The 16,812-nt window shown below is 40.4% G+C and overlaps 1 protein-coding gene across 4 annotated transcripts in view; it reads left to right on the plus strand.

Annotated features, from left to right (window-relative positions):
- Window positions 1-297: 297 nt before the first annotated feature.
- Window positions 298-16,812, plus strand: part of PPP1R12A (protein phosphatase 1 regulatory subunit 12A) — a 119,895-nt gene continuing 103,380 nt past the window's right edge. For all 4 annotated transcript variants that reach the window (XR_013958399.1, XM_080633562.1, XM_080633563.1 and 1 more), the window contains exon 1: window positions 298-646. Coding sequence is in view for 3 of the 4 variants with exons in the window: in XM_080633562.1 (XP_080489688.1) it covers window positions 410-646 (237 nt within the window). In the remaining variant the exon portion in view is untranslated. The remainder of the gene's footprint in view (window positions 647-16,812) is intronic.

Here is a 16,812-nt window from a genome sequence, read left to right on the forward strand (position 1 = left end):
CCACCAGCCACCTCTCGGCCGGACTATTCCCCGGCTATGGCGCAGATTTCCGCCCCGACAGGGCAGGGCGAGCCGCTGAACTCTTGAACTCACGGGCCCGCGCTGAGGCAAACCGAGGCAGCCTCGCCCCAATCACAACACACGCACCGGCACTGCCGACACTCCCCTGCCCGGCCCCCGCCAGTGACACCGCCCGCACCGCCCCCAACTCCCGCCCCCCGGAAGTCTCGCGGTGTTATGCTAACGACGCGGCCTCTGCACCGCCCCTCCGGTTGCCTCCCGCCTTGCGCCCTCCATCTGGGTGGGTGAGCGAGTGAGGGCGAGTACGGGCCGCGGTGCTCTGTGGGATACTGGCGGTATAGTCTATCCTCGGTGCGGCCGTAGCGGAGGGGCCAGGCAGGAGCGGGGTATGAAGATGGCGGACGCCAAGCAGAAGCGGAACGAGCAGTTGAAGCGCTGGATCGGCTCCGAGACCGACCTGGAGCCGCCCGTGGTCAAACGCAAAAAGACCAAGGTGAAGTTCGATGACGGCGCCGTCTTCCTGGCTGCCTGCTCCAGCGGGGACACTGAGGAGGTGCTGCGGCTGCTGGAGCGGGGCGCCGACATCAACTACGCTAATGTGGATGGGCTCACCGCGCTCCATCAGGTCGGTGCGGGGCTGTTCCCGCCGGCCGCGGGGCTGAGGGGGAACCTGGCCGAGCTCCGCGGCGGGAGCAGGGCTTGGGCAGGCAGGGAAGGGGAGGGGGGCGAGGCGAGGCCGGCCGGCGGAGTGCACTCCGGGAGGAGGTGGAGGAGGAAGGGGTCGGAGGCGGCTGCTCTGCCCTCCGCTGGGGGGTGTCTGGGCGGGGAGGGGCCGGCAGCGCGGGGTGGGAGGCGGTGGCCTCCGGGGTCAGGCTCGGGGCCGACGGTGGCCTCGGGGAAGCGGCCCGAGCCCCCGCGCTGGAGGAGCGGGAACTGCGCCCTCTCCCCGCCGGCCGAGCGGCGGAAGGGGGCGGCTGGGCCTCTCCTTCAGTGGGGAGGAGGTGCCAGTGACCCTCTTTCGCTTTGCCCGTCGCCTCTTTACCCCTGTTGGCAGAGCCTCCCTCGGGCAGGTGCCCCCCGGCGAAGGGGTGGTGGCCGGCAGGTGAGGGAGGCGGGCTCGCCTTGGGGGGCGCTTCCCCCGGCTGCCTCTTGCCTGGGATCCCGGTAGCAGTTTCCTGCTTCCCTCGTTCCCCCGGTTTCGCAGCAGCCGAGCCGATTAAACCCGGCTTCTGTGTGCGGGAGGGCGTGCGGAGAGACCTATCGTCTGTTTCTCCTCGGTTTCTAAGGGGAGCCAGTGTTTTGTTCCTAATATAGAAACATATATCAGTAATAAGCTTCTTGCTTTCTTTAGTGATGGCTTCTGCCGCAGTGTGAAAGCTGAACTTTAAGGGGAGCAGGGCTCTTCACATTTTTCTTCCGTGCGTTGGAGAGCAGTTAAAAAACGAATCCATATTGCTTTGTTCTGTCGTGGGTATGTGGGAGGGGGGGCTGGTGCAGAGGGAGATAACTTTCAGTTGGGGGGGGAATGGAAGGGAAACTGGCTGTGAAGTTTCCTCAAAATGGATGCTTTGTGCATGTTGAACTTCGTAGCAGTCTGATTGGAATCTCAAAACGTTAGCCAAATAAGGAAAAGCTGTGGCAATCCGGAGATAATGCGGGTTTGCCTGAATAGTTTTTGTTTCTCTAGAAAGCCAAAAGCTTCCACACGATATTAGATTCGCTGCATATCCAAAAAGCAAAAGCAAACACACACAAAAGAGATCTTTGACAGGCTAGCGTATTGATCTTAGGCTTAGAGTTTGTCCAGTAGCTTGAAAAAAAAAAATCTGTTACTGATTGTGAGATGTAGGTTGATCAAGTAGAAATCTTCCCAGAATGGTTAGGTGAGTTAACTATATGTGTGTGTATATATATATATATATACACAGTGCTTTTCTTCAATTCACCGTCTCATTTTTGTTTAATGTATTTTATCCATCTCACATAGATTTTTCAAGGATGTCAGGCTCTACAGATATGTACGTTTCCCCGTAGTCCTGTAGAGAATCTTCTGAACTTAAGATAGAGAATTCTGCTAGTCTTTGCTCTATTTCCTGTGTGTAAGTTGTCGCTTGCTCCCCTGTGAAGGGTGTTGGTTTACTTTCAGTTGTGAACTGAACTGGAAGAATGAATGTGTATTGTCGTTAAGGCTATCAGCATGTTACTACAGCACGGTTACCTGACTTCAGGCTAGCTTGTCACTTCACAGCGATGTTTTATGTATTTAGCATTCTCTAATCAAGCTATGATTGCTTAATGCTTCCAGGGTAGCTCTGTATCAGAAGTCATACCTTAACTGGTTAGATTTTTGGGTCCAAGAGTTACCGTACTGCAGTGATTGGTAGGAAAGGATGACGTTTGATTTAACTCTATTGTTAGAATATGAGATGAATGGTGTTATCTCTCTTTGTGAAATCCAGAATGCATTTTCAAAATGTTTCTGATACTATATACCACAAAACCTCCAAGATCTTCTGTGCTTATTCTCCCCTTCTTTTTACCTGTAGTCAGCTTGCAGTTTTGAAGGGCAAAGTCTAAGGGAACAGAGGTGAAGATTTACATCACTGCTAAAACTTGCTCTCTCTCCTCCTCTCCTATTCCCTTCCTTCAGTGATGCTGAAGAGCCTCTTCTGGTTTGATACATTAAAAAGCAAATAAAAGATCGGTTGTGAAGTTATAATTGTCTTGAGGCAGTCCTGTAAGTGAACATTGCCTGTTGCTATAAAAAAAAAAAAGGCATATAAGAAATCGCTGCTCGTGACCCAACCATGAATGATTTTACTTTGTTATTATCAATAAATCTTATTTTTCTCTAATATGCCATATAAAAGGTACAAATCTTACATGATGCAGCTTACAGCATGAGTTAATTTTATCAGTCTTGGCTGCGGCCTGGAACAAAGCTTTAATCTGTTCCCAAAGGAAACTCTTCAAAAACTTGTCATTCTTCCTGACAGAATTTTGACTGACTGATGTCAACTGTGCTGAATTCTGTGTTGTTGTGCTTAAGACTGTCATGGCTTGCTGTTGCTTTGTGCTTTGTTAATTGTCTTGTTACTGTCTGTCAGATCCTGTGTAGACTTTACTGCTCACCGGAATACATTTGTTTCACCAAAGGTAGAGTCACTTTATTTTTTTTGGGTTGTGGCCTTTTTGTTTTGCATCAAACTTTCTTTTTGTTATTGAGAACAAATGAATGTGTCTGAAATAGCAATAGAGTTGAATATTTAACATACTAGTCAGCTTTTTTTCTGCTAGATATGACAGTTACAGACAGAAATGTAAGTGGTGTTTTCTTTTCCATGGCCCAGGTAGTTGGAAGTGATGAGGGAAAACTACCATTAATCCTGAAATTCTGGTGAACTTCAGATCTGGTCTTTAATGGAGTATCAAGCTTTGTTACAAAAGCCATTAACTAAACTTTTCTGATATCAGTGGGGTAGAAAGCCATCACTATCAGAAAGCTTTATGTAATATTGTTTTTTCTTAATACATATGGGAAAGAAAAAATTACAGTTGGCTTGGTAGCTCAGAGGAGGAAGGGGGAGAGTGTGTGTATATATGTGTATGCATGCATATATATATCTATATATAATGTAGGTACTTTATTCATCTTTTGACAGTGCTATTAAGTGATTTTGTTTTATATTTGCGTGTGCATAAGTGAGTGGACTTGAATGCATCGTATCTGAGGACGCATCAGATAAAACTTTTTTACATTAAAGGTTTTGCAGAAGAGGAAAAATATGTCATTAGATGATGATTATTATTCCTGTATGTAATGCTGGGTTCAAATGTCATTCTCTTTAAGAACTTGTTTTAGCATAAGTTCAGGTTAGGCCTTCAGCACAAAGGAGCAGACTAGGTATACCAGTTTTCTTTCTGTGGGAGATATAAACAACGTAGAATATTGCAGCAGGGTAGTATGTATTCTGCTGCAATATTCTGTTATGTAGGTATTATAGTGTGTGTATGTATGTAAGACCAGAAAACTTGCGTTTAAGTTACACTTTAAATTTACAATCGGATGTCTGCTCTGTTTAGTTAGTGGAGGTTGAAGTTGGTTGTTTTTAAATCTTGCATTCCCAGACAGTTGTCGTGCAAGATGAGATCTAACTTATAGATAGTGCAGCTTTTTTTAATCTGCCTTAACAATTGAATGCAAGGAGAATGTGAGAGAAAAAAGAAGCCCAAAGGTGAGCTATGAACTTGCAGATTAATAGTTTGTGCAAAGGGGGTGAGAAGTGGCATTTTCTGAAATAATGTAAAGAAGAGACTATATACTGCTTTCTAAAAATCCTGATCACTTTTAGGGCAGGCATATTTATTCAGAGTGGGGCTAAATTTGATCGTACTGAAAATTTAGTGCCTCTCATTCCTCAGAGTTTGGAGCATTCTCTTCCTTTACTTCCATGAAAGATGTCTTGGTTCAGTAGCTCTGATTGGAATTTATTGCTGAAGTTACTGAAAGTAGTTTGTCTAAACTTGTAGAGCTTTGTACAGGAAAGAGGAGCCTACCCTTTCTGGGCAGCACCATGGGAAGGCTGCATGTGGTGGGGAGGGACTATGGTGTGACCAGTTTCCTGGAAGGCTGGATTTCCTGTGCAGACTGCTCCCCTGGGATCATGGGGTGTGCACTGTGGAGTACCTGCACGTTCCTGATAAAGAAGCCAGTTGAGATTAGCCTGTGGTTAGGTATGACAATTTATGCAGCCAGCTTTTTGGCTGCCCTTTTTCTTTGAGTCTGCCCAGACTTGGGAGGTGCTAACCTGGTTTTTTGGCCTTATTCTCTCTGGGTGAGGAAGGTGGGAGCTGCGGCCTAATTCCACCACATAGAAAGGAGCATGCTCTGCTGTCTTGATCTTGTTTTTTTTCTGAGGAGGGTACTGCTTTGGAAGTAAGATAAAGGAAATAGTCTCGGCTGTGCATGGGAATCAATGAGTACTGTAGGTGTTGTCATTGGTGAAGGCCGAACAGGCTCCTAATCATTATGGAAGCTCCCATGTGCTCTTTTTTTTTTTTCGTCCAGTTTAATTAAGCAAAGTTTCCCAAAGGTTAGCTCTTTGTTGTCAGTATCTGCTGCAACTATTCAAGTACTAAATTGAATCTGAAGGTGAGACTGTTTTACCAACATTAGTTATGTGTTAGTTTGCAGGCATAGCAGTATGCAGTGTTAAACAGAAATTTTAATTTGATGCCACTGCTGTAGGGCTCTGCCGTGTTGATCCCTCAGTAGTAATTAAGATACTGAGAAACTCTTCACAAGTGTGTTTCACTGAACACTTATATCTCTCTGATTGAGGATGGTTACTGCTGTCTTAATATTTCCTGTGAGTTCTGTGGGATTCATTTCTTTGATAAGAAGTACCTTCCTTTGCAGGAGTTTCTGCAATGGCTTAAGTGAAAAATTCTCTCAGGACTCTCTATGGCACGCTCATGGTACCTGATATGGTAAAGGGTGTCATTACTGTTGGCATTAGCTGTTGTCCTTGTTATGACACCCTTTCAGACAGCAAGGAGTGATGAAAAAGGGACATAAAATCTACCAGCACTGGTTCCCTTTGCCTTAGAACTCGATAGAGGACATTAAGGCTACGCTGTTGGAATCCTTTTTGACAAATGATAACACAGGTCATGTATTTGAGCTGAGGCCACAGCACGCGGAGCATGTCAAGTCGTAAGAGCAAAGAACAGGTTGCTACAGTCTTAAATCTCTAGGGTGTTCGAATCATGGCAATAGCACCCAACAACCAAGGATAAGGAAGATATGGAAATAGCTCAAAGCTATCTTGGTAACCTTCTAGCTATGACTTCTACACTGCCTTGTTTGGAGAGTGAAAGTACTGCTGTGTATGGTAAACTTACTGATTTTTCAAGACTGTCAAGTAAGAGAACTTTCTTTTGTGCCTAATGGTGGCTTAAATCTCATTGTTTGGAGGAGAAACAGCCTCCCACCCACTGAACCTCCTAATGCTCTTGTTGTAGGTGATAGACAACTGAGGATTTGGGAGTCATCTGCTCAGTTTTTATTATGTTATCCTGTTGTTTTTTGGTTTTTTCTCCCTTTTTTCTTAATTATGTGTATGACAAAGCGCAGAGCAGATGAGTCTTGAAATAAGTGTAATGTTGACTTCACTCAGTGATTAGACTACAGAGGCATATTTGTTTGAAATTCCTTTGTAATAGGAGTGGTTTCTTGTGCTGGCCATAGATCTTTCTCTCTAGTTACAGTAGCTAGGTTCAGATTCTACAATAAGTACTTGTTAGCTTCCTACTGATCTTGTCATCTAACTTTTGGGTTCTGTTTTTTTGCCCTTTGAAATGGAAACAAGAAGAGGAAAGATGTGATTTTTCATAATATACTTTAATAATAGAAATTAATAATAGAAATTTAAATGCTGCATTCAAAATAATTGTGTTCTGCGTGGTGTTTTATAAAAGAAACAAGTCACATTCTTTTCATGTTTTAGGTTTATATCTACAAGTGTTTCTCAGCCTTTTCATGATCTGTTGAGTTTGAACCTTGGATTTCTGTGCCTGGTTACATAGCAGTTGCCATTGCTATGGGTATTTCTTGTGCACAAGTAGAACAACCCAAGTGAATTCTAGCATGTAGTAATTAAGTATTTAAAGGAAGTTTCCATGTTAGTATAACTGACAGATTTCTTAAATTTACTTAGTCATGGAGGAAGAGTTATGTTCAATGTAAGAATGAATTCAACTGGTAGGGTGTTAGTATTTACCAAAGCTAATGTTCGGGGGCAATTTCTGCTGGTCTTTAGCTATGAATTTGACTGTGGCATTGATGCTGCTTTTACAATAAGGCTTTATCTATGGTTTTCTATGTATACCGGCATGTTCTTGGTACTGTTAGAACACTCCATGATAAATCGTCAAAAGCTTGTAACATCTCATCTGGACTTGTAAGAGTAGATGAGGTGTGCTCTTGTATGAATAAAATGTATGTGAACATGCTTGATTTGAGGCTTTTTGATCTTGGCATTGTAGTAGCAAGTGTATTGTTTTTTACCAAATTACTAATTTTCAGTTTCTTAGCTAAATCTTAGGGTAGAAGATGGAAGCAGTCACTATAAATCATTACAAGAGATACAGTTAGGTCTTCTAACTGGGGATCTACATTCCAGGCTTAAGAGCATATGCTGAATTTTAGTTGGAACAGATAGTTTGACAGGCTCTTGGCCAGTTCTTCACTTGTTTACCCTTTGCTCATACTCTCACTTGCTTTCTTTCTCAGAGTTGTTATTCGGGCTAATAAGATGCAATCTTCTCAAAAAATAAAGAGCCCAGAAGATGGCTTGCATCTTTCTGTGTCATCATGACTTCTGAGGCTGGACTGACAGTGGAACTGAGGAGCATGCATGTGCTCTAGCAAGTACTTACATTTTATCCAAAAATATGTATGGCGTATCAGACACTGATATGTTCTGAAAGGAATGTGGTGGTAGTTTTGGACAACTATACCATGAGCACACCTTTCTGGGACTCTTGCAACCAAGAAATTGTGAATTATGCCTCATTACTCTCATACAGTGACATCAATATAGAGTATATGCATATTGGACATGCAATGTATGAGGACATTCACCTAACAAAAGTTGTATCAGTGCTTTACGAAATATCTTTCTTTGTTGATCTGGGCAACTGTAAAATGCAAACTGGAATGCAGCTGCAAGACAGTGGAGCTGTTGGTAAGCTGGACAGCTTCTGATGCCGCTGGGTGGGTGGAGACATTCCAAGCTCCTTTACTTTCCTATAAGCATTCCTGAAATGACAGTCAATGGAAAGCATGGCATAAGAGTGGCAGCATTCCTCAGCTGTTTCCTTTCTAGTAATTTCAGGACTGTAAGGATAGAACAAGAAGGCAGAAGATGATCAGGTTACTTGGGGGCAGAGGGGAAGTATTTCTAGATTTATTTTTTTTAAATGTTTTGTTTTGACAGGACCAGTTTTTCTGTTTCAGTTGGTTTTTGAGAACACAGAATCAGCCACTGCTTATCGTGGAAACACTGAATCTTTGACGACTCATTCACAAAACCAAAATTAGAGCAATATGATGAAGTCTTTGAAGAAGACTGTTTCCCATTTATGCCTTTGTGGTGTTAGCACTTAACCGATTAACAATATATTTCTCAGACTAATGGCTTCTAAAGGTCTGTTAAACAGTGAAGGGTGAAGCTGGCTTTAAGAAGAGGGTAAAACCCCTGGAAAAAACTTAACCAGCAAATGCATCCTCATTTTGGGCCTACACGCAGAAGTGAGTTTGTCTGCAAGGCTCCAAGTTACTGCTGTAACTTCTGAATGCTTTAGTTTTATGTTTGACCTGTATCAAGCACATAACCATCTATTTTAATACTCAAATATTTGTAAGAGATGTCTTGTGTATACATACTTGAGTGTTTGAAGTTTCTGGCGCATCAGGAGATTACATGTCAGTGTTAGCCTTGTGCTGTGGATTTCAAATATCCACAAATATATAGATACATATATACCACTTCTGGTGTGAATTTCAGTTTCTTGCTATGTTTTTGGTTCTTTCACAGAATGACTGAGATGAATGTTAGCAACATGAAAGCTGCTTGTTAATAGTTCTACTTCAAACTTACGGGATGAACTTACCTAACAGTGTTTTTTGTTTTTTTTTTTTTTTTTTTTTTTTTGTTTTTTTTTTTTTTTTGTTTGTTTTTTTTTTTTTGTTGTTGTTGTTGTTTTTGTTTTGTTTTGTTTTGTTTTTTCCCCTCACTTGAATTGAGTATTTGTCTAAGCAAAATAACAGTATCTTCATCTGGTAACAAAAGTGAACACAGTTGACAAGTGTGTACACTGATACATGTGTGTGGTCAGTGCCACCTCCTGAAACACTTAACTTGGATGAAGCTTTTGTGGAGAAGCTGCATTCCTCTGTCAAATCCAGGACCCTTGTGGGCCCCTTTTGAAACCAAAATACTATCTTGGACTTCTGGCTTTGAAACTTTTGGCTTACTGATGTCCTGAAATTTGCTTTAGCATTCTTGATTGAAAACCTATGCTTCCATTACTGAAGGGGAAAATTTGTTATTTTAAAGCTGCAAAACGTATTCTTCTTAAGTTCTAACAAAAATATTGCTGTTTATGGTATGTTCATGCACGTATGCAATTGTACTTGAATGAGTAGGCTTAATTAGATGAATGGTCTTAAAGAAATCAATGAGACTTCTCCAAAAGTATGTCCCCAATCCCAGAGATGGAACAATACAAAACATTATTTCCTTGATCAGTCTTAATTTTTGCCTACCTTCCCTGTATCTCATAAAATATAAGTAACCCTGCTTATTGTTGTTGCAGCATTAAGTTATTTTTTAAATCTACTTACAAAAAGTCAGCAACTCTTAAACTTGCTTTACTAACCTGTTTTCTGGAAGTGTTTTCAACTCAGTGCAGCCTGGTGCTTGAGGTGTTAAACTTGTTGCAGACTTGGGCAAAAATGAATTGCCTTAGGTTTTAATCAAACCTGAAACCCAAAGATTAGGGTAACAGCACTGTGTCTGTGGGCCAGATTGGGACTCCTTTTGTTGAGTAGTAATCTTATTTATATAAAATCATATAAACCAATGTTTTAGAAAGCTTGCCAAACTTTACAATTTGTTACCACTTATTTTGTTCAACTGCTGCCACCTGAATTATGTTAGGTCCTAATTATTAAAATTTCATCCACAAGGAGTTTTCTCTTTGTCTCCTACTCAGTTGAAAATAAAAGTTAAACACTTTCATCTCTGAAAGGAGAATTTTTGTGTAATGGCAGTTTCTTGGCTTCTGAGTATTGCAGAGCGGGGAGGGGGTAGGTTTCACTAACAGGGTCTTGTGAGTTGGGGTATTGTTTGTGACTCTAGACATGGCTTTCTGGTCACTCATTTTCTACTTGCTTGCAGACAACCTAGCCAAATATTGGGCATGTATTTCTCTGTATAGCTACACTTGTATGTGTGTAATAGTGGTATTAAATGCCAGTCCTCATATGTCACAGTGCTTATCAGATATTTGTATGCTTAGGAAAAGAAACAACTTCTCCCCATTTCCCTAAAGACGTAACTTAACAGATGTGGAGGCCCTTGTGCTTTATGCTTGTAATATACTTGTAAAATACTGAAGGCAGTCACTTACAAGTATATGATTGCTCTCTGTTTTAGTTGAGCTGCCCTCAAACCTGGTTTTATGTGAAATAGTTTCTTCATATTTTTACCTGCAATTTGCAATGTCATATCTTAGTCACAGTCTACCTGGCTTTGGCTTCATCTGTCAAATGTGACTTCAAAGAAAGCTCACTAAATTTCTGTATAAACAAGTTTTACCTAATCATGTACATAAATATAGCAGTGGTGATTTAAAAGCTACCATTTCAAAGGAAAATGCAATGTGAATTTTGGTGTGGATGCTAGAAGATACAGTGCATATTTTGCAAAGTGTTCTGTCAGTTACTGACCACTGTAAGAAGATGTGGCAGCAGGGGAGCTCTTTTCCGATTGTATTCTCGGCAATTGAAGGGGATGCTGTACTTCTCCATAATGTAGTCAAAAGTGTCGATTGTAATTAAAGCTCTGCATTTGCAGGCTCAAGTGGTGTTTGAATTTTTAGAATGCCTCTCTACTGCTTGTTTAAAAAAAAAAAAATTGCTGCAAATACTGCTGAAAATGTGACACTTGCTGCTGTTTGGTTTGCTACACAGATAGCTCCAGATATAAAAATAATGAATGTAAAATAGGGGGGATCTGTATTCATTTTAATAGTTTTGTGAAAAGAAAGGTCTAAGAGGAGCTGTAGTTGGGAACCAGGAAGAGGCTGTCTTGAGGAAACTTAACGCTTTGGCAACATATACCAGTGCTGGATGCAACTGTAGATACTGATGTGAAGTATGGAAGCATGGGCAATCCTGGGTGCTTGTATATAGAAATTATAGTTTTAAAGAGCTGTTACCCACTTTTCTAAAAGTAGCATGAGAGATGTGGGGGATTTCATCCTTTCACTAATTTCCTCTAGAGAATTGTTCCTGAATTAGATTATGCTTGCACTAACCTCTATATGTAGTTATCTATCCTTCACTTAAAACTAGTAATTCCTGACTAATTCCTTGCTAATGGGCTAGTTTTGCACTAATGAGTAGCAATGATAATCTAATTTCATAAGGCTGTCAAGTTTGGAATCCACGTTTTGTCCTAGTGTGTAAGAAATGTTAAAGATAATGATGTCTTATGATGAGGTTACTTAAAAAAAACCAACCTAAAAGCGGATAAGGCATTTTTGCCTTTTTCTCCCTGTAGAGGAGACTACACTTCATTTAGGGATAATTGTAGCTAGTTAACTACCATTAATTGGGAAGAAATATTTAGTATCACGTACTCAGTTTACATGATGGTATGGTAGATTACTTCTGCCTCTTTGGTAGTGCCAGCATGTCAGATATAACTCTTCTGTTTTTATGAAGGAGAACATGTAGGAGAAGGTATTTATGTCACTGGGAGGAAAAGCCCATTCCCATTTACCATTCCCATTTAACTCTCCTTTTAGCCTTTTTTGTCATGCAGTTGTCCTGTGACAGCTTGAGATACTGCCTTTTATATTTAAAAAAATAAAGTATCTTAGTTGCTAGAGTTTATTCAGTGTATCTAAATTCTTAGACAATACTCTTCCTCCCCAGTCCCTAGAAAAGCAAAGCTATATGATATCAGTAGGTCTGAGTATGTTGCAGATGATGGAAATTCTGTTTGGAGAAACATGCATGGTAGGCTTGAAGTGCTAGGTGATTCTGTGGTACTGTCTTAACATGCCTAAGAAGGACTGATTTATCTTCTTGCTAGTTATAGGCTAGCTCGTATTCAGATTTAGTTTGTTGGTTTTGGTCTTGCTTAAGCCTGGAGGTTTCCCCAAAGTATTTGAATGTCACATTGCCTTCAGTAAGAACTTCATGCTCAAACGTGTCGTTTCTCTTCTCCCTTCAAGAAAAACTACCATCCTGAACAAACTTTAGTGAAGACTAATATAAGTATTTAATATGGTTTTCAGTACAATTGAATACAGTTCTTGAGTAAAATGACTGTTCAAGTTTTTCTTAATCAGGAATTTCAGTGCAGAATTTGTAAAGATCGTGTAAATATGAAACATAAGTTGCAGCTACAACATTCAGTACCTGGTTATATTTGGTAAGATAATTGGAGGCCTGTGACTGGGTAACCCACTCACTTTAACTAGCTGCCTTATTTAGTATCTACAGATTGAGATCTATACATATGAACTCTATTTGTCCAGTTTGAGAAGTGTGCTGTGTCCAGAATGCAGTAGGAATTGCCAGTTCCTAATGCAAAGTGCCGTTAAACTTATGCCAGCATAAAAAGGACATGGACCTGTTGGAGCAAGTCCAGAGTCTCCGAGGAGACCTTAGAGCAGCCTTCTAGTGCTTAAAGGGGGCTCTGCAAGAAATCTGGAGAGGGACTTTTTTCAAGAGCATGTAGTAACAGGACAAGGGGGAATGGCTTTAAAATGAGAGGGTAGATTTAGAGTAGATATTAGGAAGAAGTGCTTCACTATGTGGGTGACGAGGCGCTGGAACAGATTGCTCAGAGAAGCTGTGGCTGTCCCATCCCTGGCAGTGTTCAAGGCCAGGTAGCACAGGGCTTTGAGCAACCTGGTCTAGTGGAAAGCATCCCTGCCCATGGCAGGGGATTAAAAGTGGATGATCTTTAAGGTCCCTCGCAACCCAAACCATCCTATGATTCCATTTAAGGTTTTTTTTTTTTTTTTGGCGTGTGTTTTTGTTTTAAAAATATGGCATATAAATGAAAAGGATCAATAAAAGTTGAAAGCATGCAAATTGTGGGGATTCCAATAAAAAGCCAGACAGCACTTAAAAGTAACTTTCTGCTTTGAAGGATTGTTGGCATCAGAGTCATAGATTCTTCAGTGACATAGTTTATCATCAGCTACACAGAGATATGACTCAAGTGTTTGCTTGAAGAGCTGACGTGTAATTTCCCCCTTTTTGAAGATCTTCCAAGGACTTTGTATCTCAGCAGCTGTTCACTTACCTGTACATATAGTAACAAGTGCTGAAGTCTTTTTCAAGACAAATTCATGTGACTGTTTGGAAAGCTTTGCTGTCTTAATTTCTCCTAGGATTTCAAGCACTTTTAATTTCTTCTCTATAATTAATATTCTATGGCTAAGTTAAATGACTTGAGCATGGAAGAATTTTCTTGATGATTTTCCTGTTCATTTTGCTTTGTCATGTTTCACTGCTGATAATGTATCTGATGGTAACATGCTTTGCATTCTGTTAATACTTGGAAGGTGTTTATGCAGAATTTAAACAAATAACAGCCTAAGTCAGCTGATTTGGACATCTTTATTGTAGCTTAAACTACTAATGCTACTTGGATATTAAAACCATTTAAGCCTTAGGTAGAACCTTCAATTTTTAAAACAGATATGGCTTAAAATCTGGTGTCAGATGTTTGGCGGTTGAGCTCATGTAGCAGGTTGTAAAACTGAGGGGTGTCACTTAACTAGGAATGACATCACTAACATTTTTATCAATACACTTCTGTACTTATCTTTGGTAGCTGTCTGATTCATGAGACCCATGTTACATTGTACAGTTGCATAAGTTGCTCTTTGAATAAGGTATTTGACCTACACAAAGGTGAGCACTGGGAAAGACAGGGTAGAAAATATTCCCTGATTATAAGATAGAACGGTGACAGGAATTCTTTTTAACCTAGGTAAACCACCCCTTTTTCTGTCCTCCTGTTTGCTTGCTCTACTTATGTTATAGAAACTGGATCTTGGCAATCAAATTATTTCAAATTATTTTTAATAAATAAGCACTACTTGTTAGTTACTTATGATTTTAGAGGTATAAAAGCAGGCTCTGAATTCAAGTCTGCATCTGTAGAGAGTTTAACAAGATGCTGATTCTTATGGAAACCCAGCATGTGCTCTGTGTTGATTTCTTCCTTCAAGTAAGGTCTATCACAGCTTTGTTTTCTTTCTTTGGTAGTATTGGCAACCATCAGGAGGCAGGATATTTACATCTTTGCTCCTCTTCACTTCATGAGGATACATAAGATGACATCCCATCCCCCCAGACTGTGAAAGCTGTCCGCACCCTGGACACCATGATTGCACTATGAATTTCTCTGAAATGTTCCTACTCTGCTTAATGCAGGGAATAGTAGAATGTGATGAGTTGTTCCTGTAAAGCCCATTATGTGAACCCAAGATTTCTGTGAACTCTTGCTCTTGTCAGTCTCGGTTTATACGTTGTTAAATGCCTCTGGCACTTCAAGTGAGTCTTGATTCCTTGAGAATACTGATGATTCCATTAGGTTATTTACCTTCTTAATTTTGAATATTTCTTGGTGATGTCCCATTTTAGTAATGCTGTGACTTTAGAAGTTGCATATAAGAACTTTTCTTAAATTCTTATGTTAAGGTGCAAATAATTTGCCTGCTTTAGGCTCAGTGTAGCATGTGGGTTTTCTATAATTATATTAATTTGTGAATATAAGACTTAAAGTTCCATACACATCAGTTCAGTGACTGAGTTTTATCAGTTGGTGGAACTTGACTTCTTGAAAACATAATGCTTAGGAAGAAAAGTAGTTAACCACTCTAGTGAGTATTGTGAAAATAATCAGTCTCTTGGAGGAAAATTACCTATTTCCCAGAAACACTTTAGTCATGCAACAATAATAATGTTGCCAATTTAGAAGAGGATGCTGAAAGAAGGGAAGTTGGTGCTTATAAGACTATGCTGGTGCACAAAGGGCGAGTAGCAGACTGTTGGTGGCCTGCTGGAATAACTAGGGAAAGGTAATTTGTCTGTCCCATCTGCTTTGTGGGAGTGGAGAGGATGAGACCAGCACTTAATTTGCAAAATTACAGCTTCAGATTGGCACAATGTCTAAACCAAAAAATATAATCAGGCAGCAGGTTACTGGCTAAGTGGACAGGTCCATAAGCTGAAGAAAAACCTCTCTCTAGCCAACAAGGCATGCATTTTGGTAGTTGAGCCAGTAGTTCTGGCTAGTTTGCTGTCTTTTATTTGAATGTGTATTCTGAGGCCTATTTAACCTGGGGGTTTTGACTTTTCATCATGTTTTGTCCCTTTGGCTCTGTCACAGCTAGTATCTCCAGAAGCAGGTAACAAAGGGAAGTGCTTCATCTCACTGAATGAGGGAGCAAAAAAGGCTAGATTGGACTGTTCGTGGTAAAGGCTGTAAGAGTTGCCATATGAAGTTTAGCTCACTGAAAAACTTGTGCAGAAGATGCTGTAACAGCAACTGTGGAGATGAAAAGCTATGTTTTTGCAACAGAAATGCATGTTCTTTATCTGTAAGTATCAAGAGGTTATAGGTAAGAGCAAACTCATAATGGTTTTGATTGATTGTGTAGTTTTAAAACTATCTGGAGGTGCCTTTGTGATCTATACCACTTCAAGAACTTTCAATTTCTAGCCCAAAGAGTAGTAGTGTATTTTTAAAACAGGCTGTTGTAATGAATATGGTGTTAAGTGTATATCTTCTTCTCCCTTCCCACTTCAAGTGTAAGCTACATTTATGGTTAATAATTCTTAACATTGAGTGTCTTTTCTTCGCAGTTATTAAAGGGAGATGTGTCCATGCCATGTCGTCTGTTGAACTCAAGGGATGCTATGAAAGTCAGGGTTGAATAGGCAGGTGTGCTCTAGAACCTTCAGGTGATGGCATAATTCACTTGCAGTATCCCCATGTTATTACTATGTCTCCATACTATTTTTACTAGTTTTGACAGCCTTGATTAACAAATGGTACAGGTGCTTTGCTGGTTGACTGTATTCTTCAGCCATAAATAGTTACACTTTTGGCTTTACTTATGTTGATGAATCTTTGATACAGTAAACTTCTAGAGCGTCCTTTTTGAGCTTGGGAATTCAAACAAATATGTCAACAGTAACTTTTTTATTTTTTAGAAGAATATTCAAATTGGCAAGCTTTACTTTTGTTCTCTCTAACTTACATTTGTGTAGAGTTTGACCTGTGATTTCAGTATACGTACCACATACAATGAAATAACTGTGAATTTTACTGTGTTGCCATAATTCTTTCCTATATTATGCCAGTACCTGTAATACTTCATACTTCCAGTGTTACGAACCAGTGATGCCTTTTTTTTTCCTGAGTTTTGGGGAGGGAGAAGAATGGATGTTCTGCACTTGCAAATCAGAGAACGTATGTTGTACGTGCTACTGAATTTGATGACAGAGAAGTCTTTGAATGTGTGAAGCCGAAATGCTTACCCACCATTACTGGGTATGGGATTATTGAATTTGTAGTTTCATCCAACACCTTGGGTAAAACTGCTGGAAGCAGATGTTAAATTCTCCACTAATAGCTGAATCTCAGTACTTAAGTATAGTGCAGTTTCTGCCTCAGCTGATGAAGTTCCAGTATACTTGCTTTGATGAACTAACTTAAATTATATTTTGTGCATTACTGGCACAAACAGATCCTTCAGTTCGTAACCAACCATGATATGTAATCAAGGATAGCCAGATAGTTCTGACCTTCTGCAAGTTAGTCCCCTTAAATGGAAATTATTAATTTTGCAGGTGGAAATGGCAGCCAGGCAGCAGTGAATTCCAGGAGACAAATACTGGGGCAAAGTCATAACTTTGTTCCTCTGTTCAACAGCCAAATGACAGTTGATTCCAGTATTTCCCACTTG

This window comes from Psittacula echo, assembly GCF_963264785.1.
Source record: "Psittacula echo genome assembly, chromosome: 1".
In the NCBI taxonomy this organism is placed as follows: domain Eukaryota; kingdom Metazoa; phylum Chordata; class Aves; order Psittaciformes; family Psittacidae; genus Psittacula; species Psittacula echo.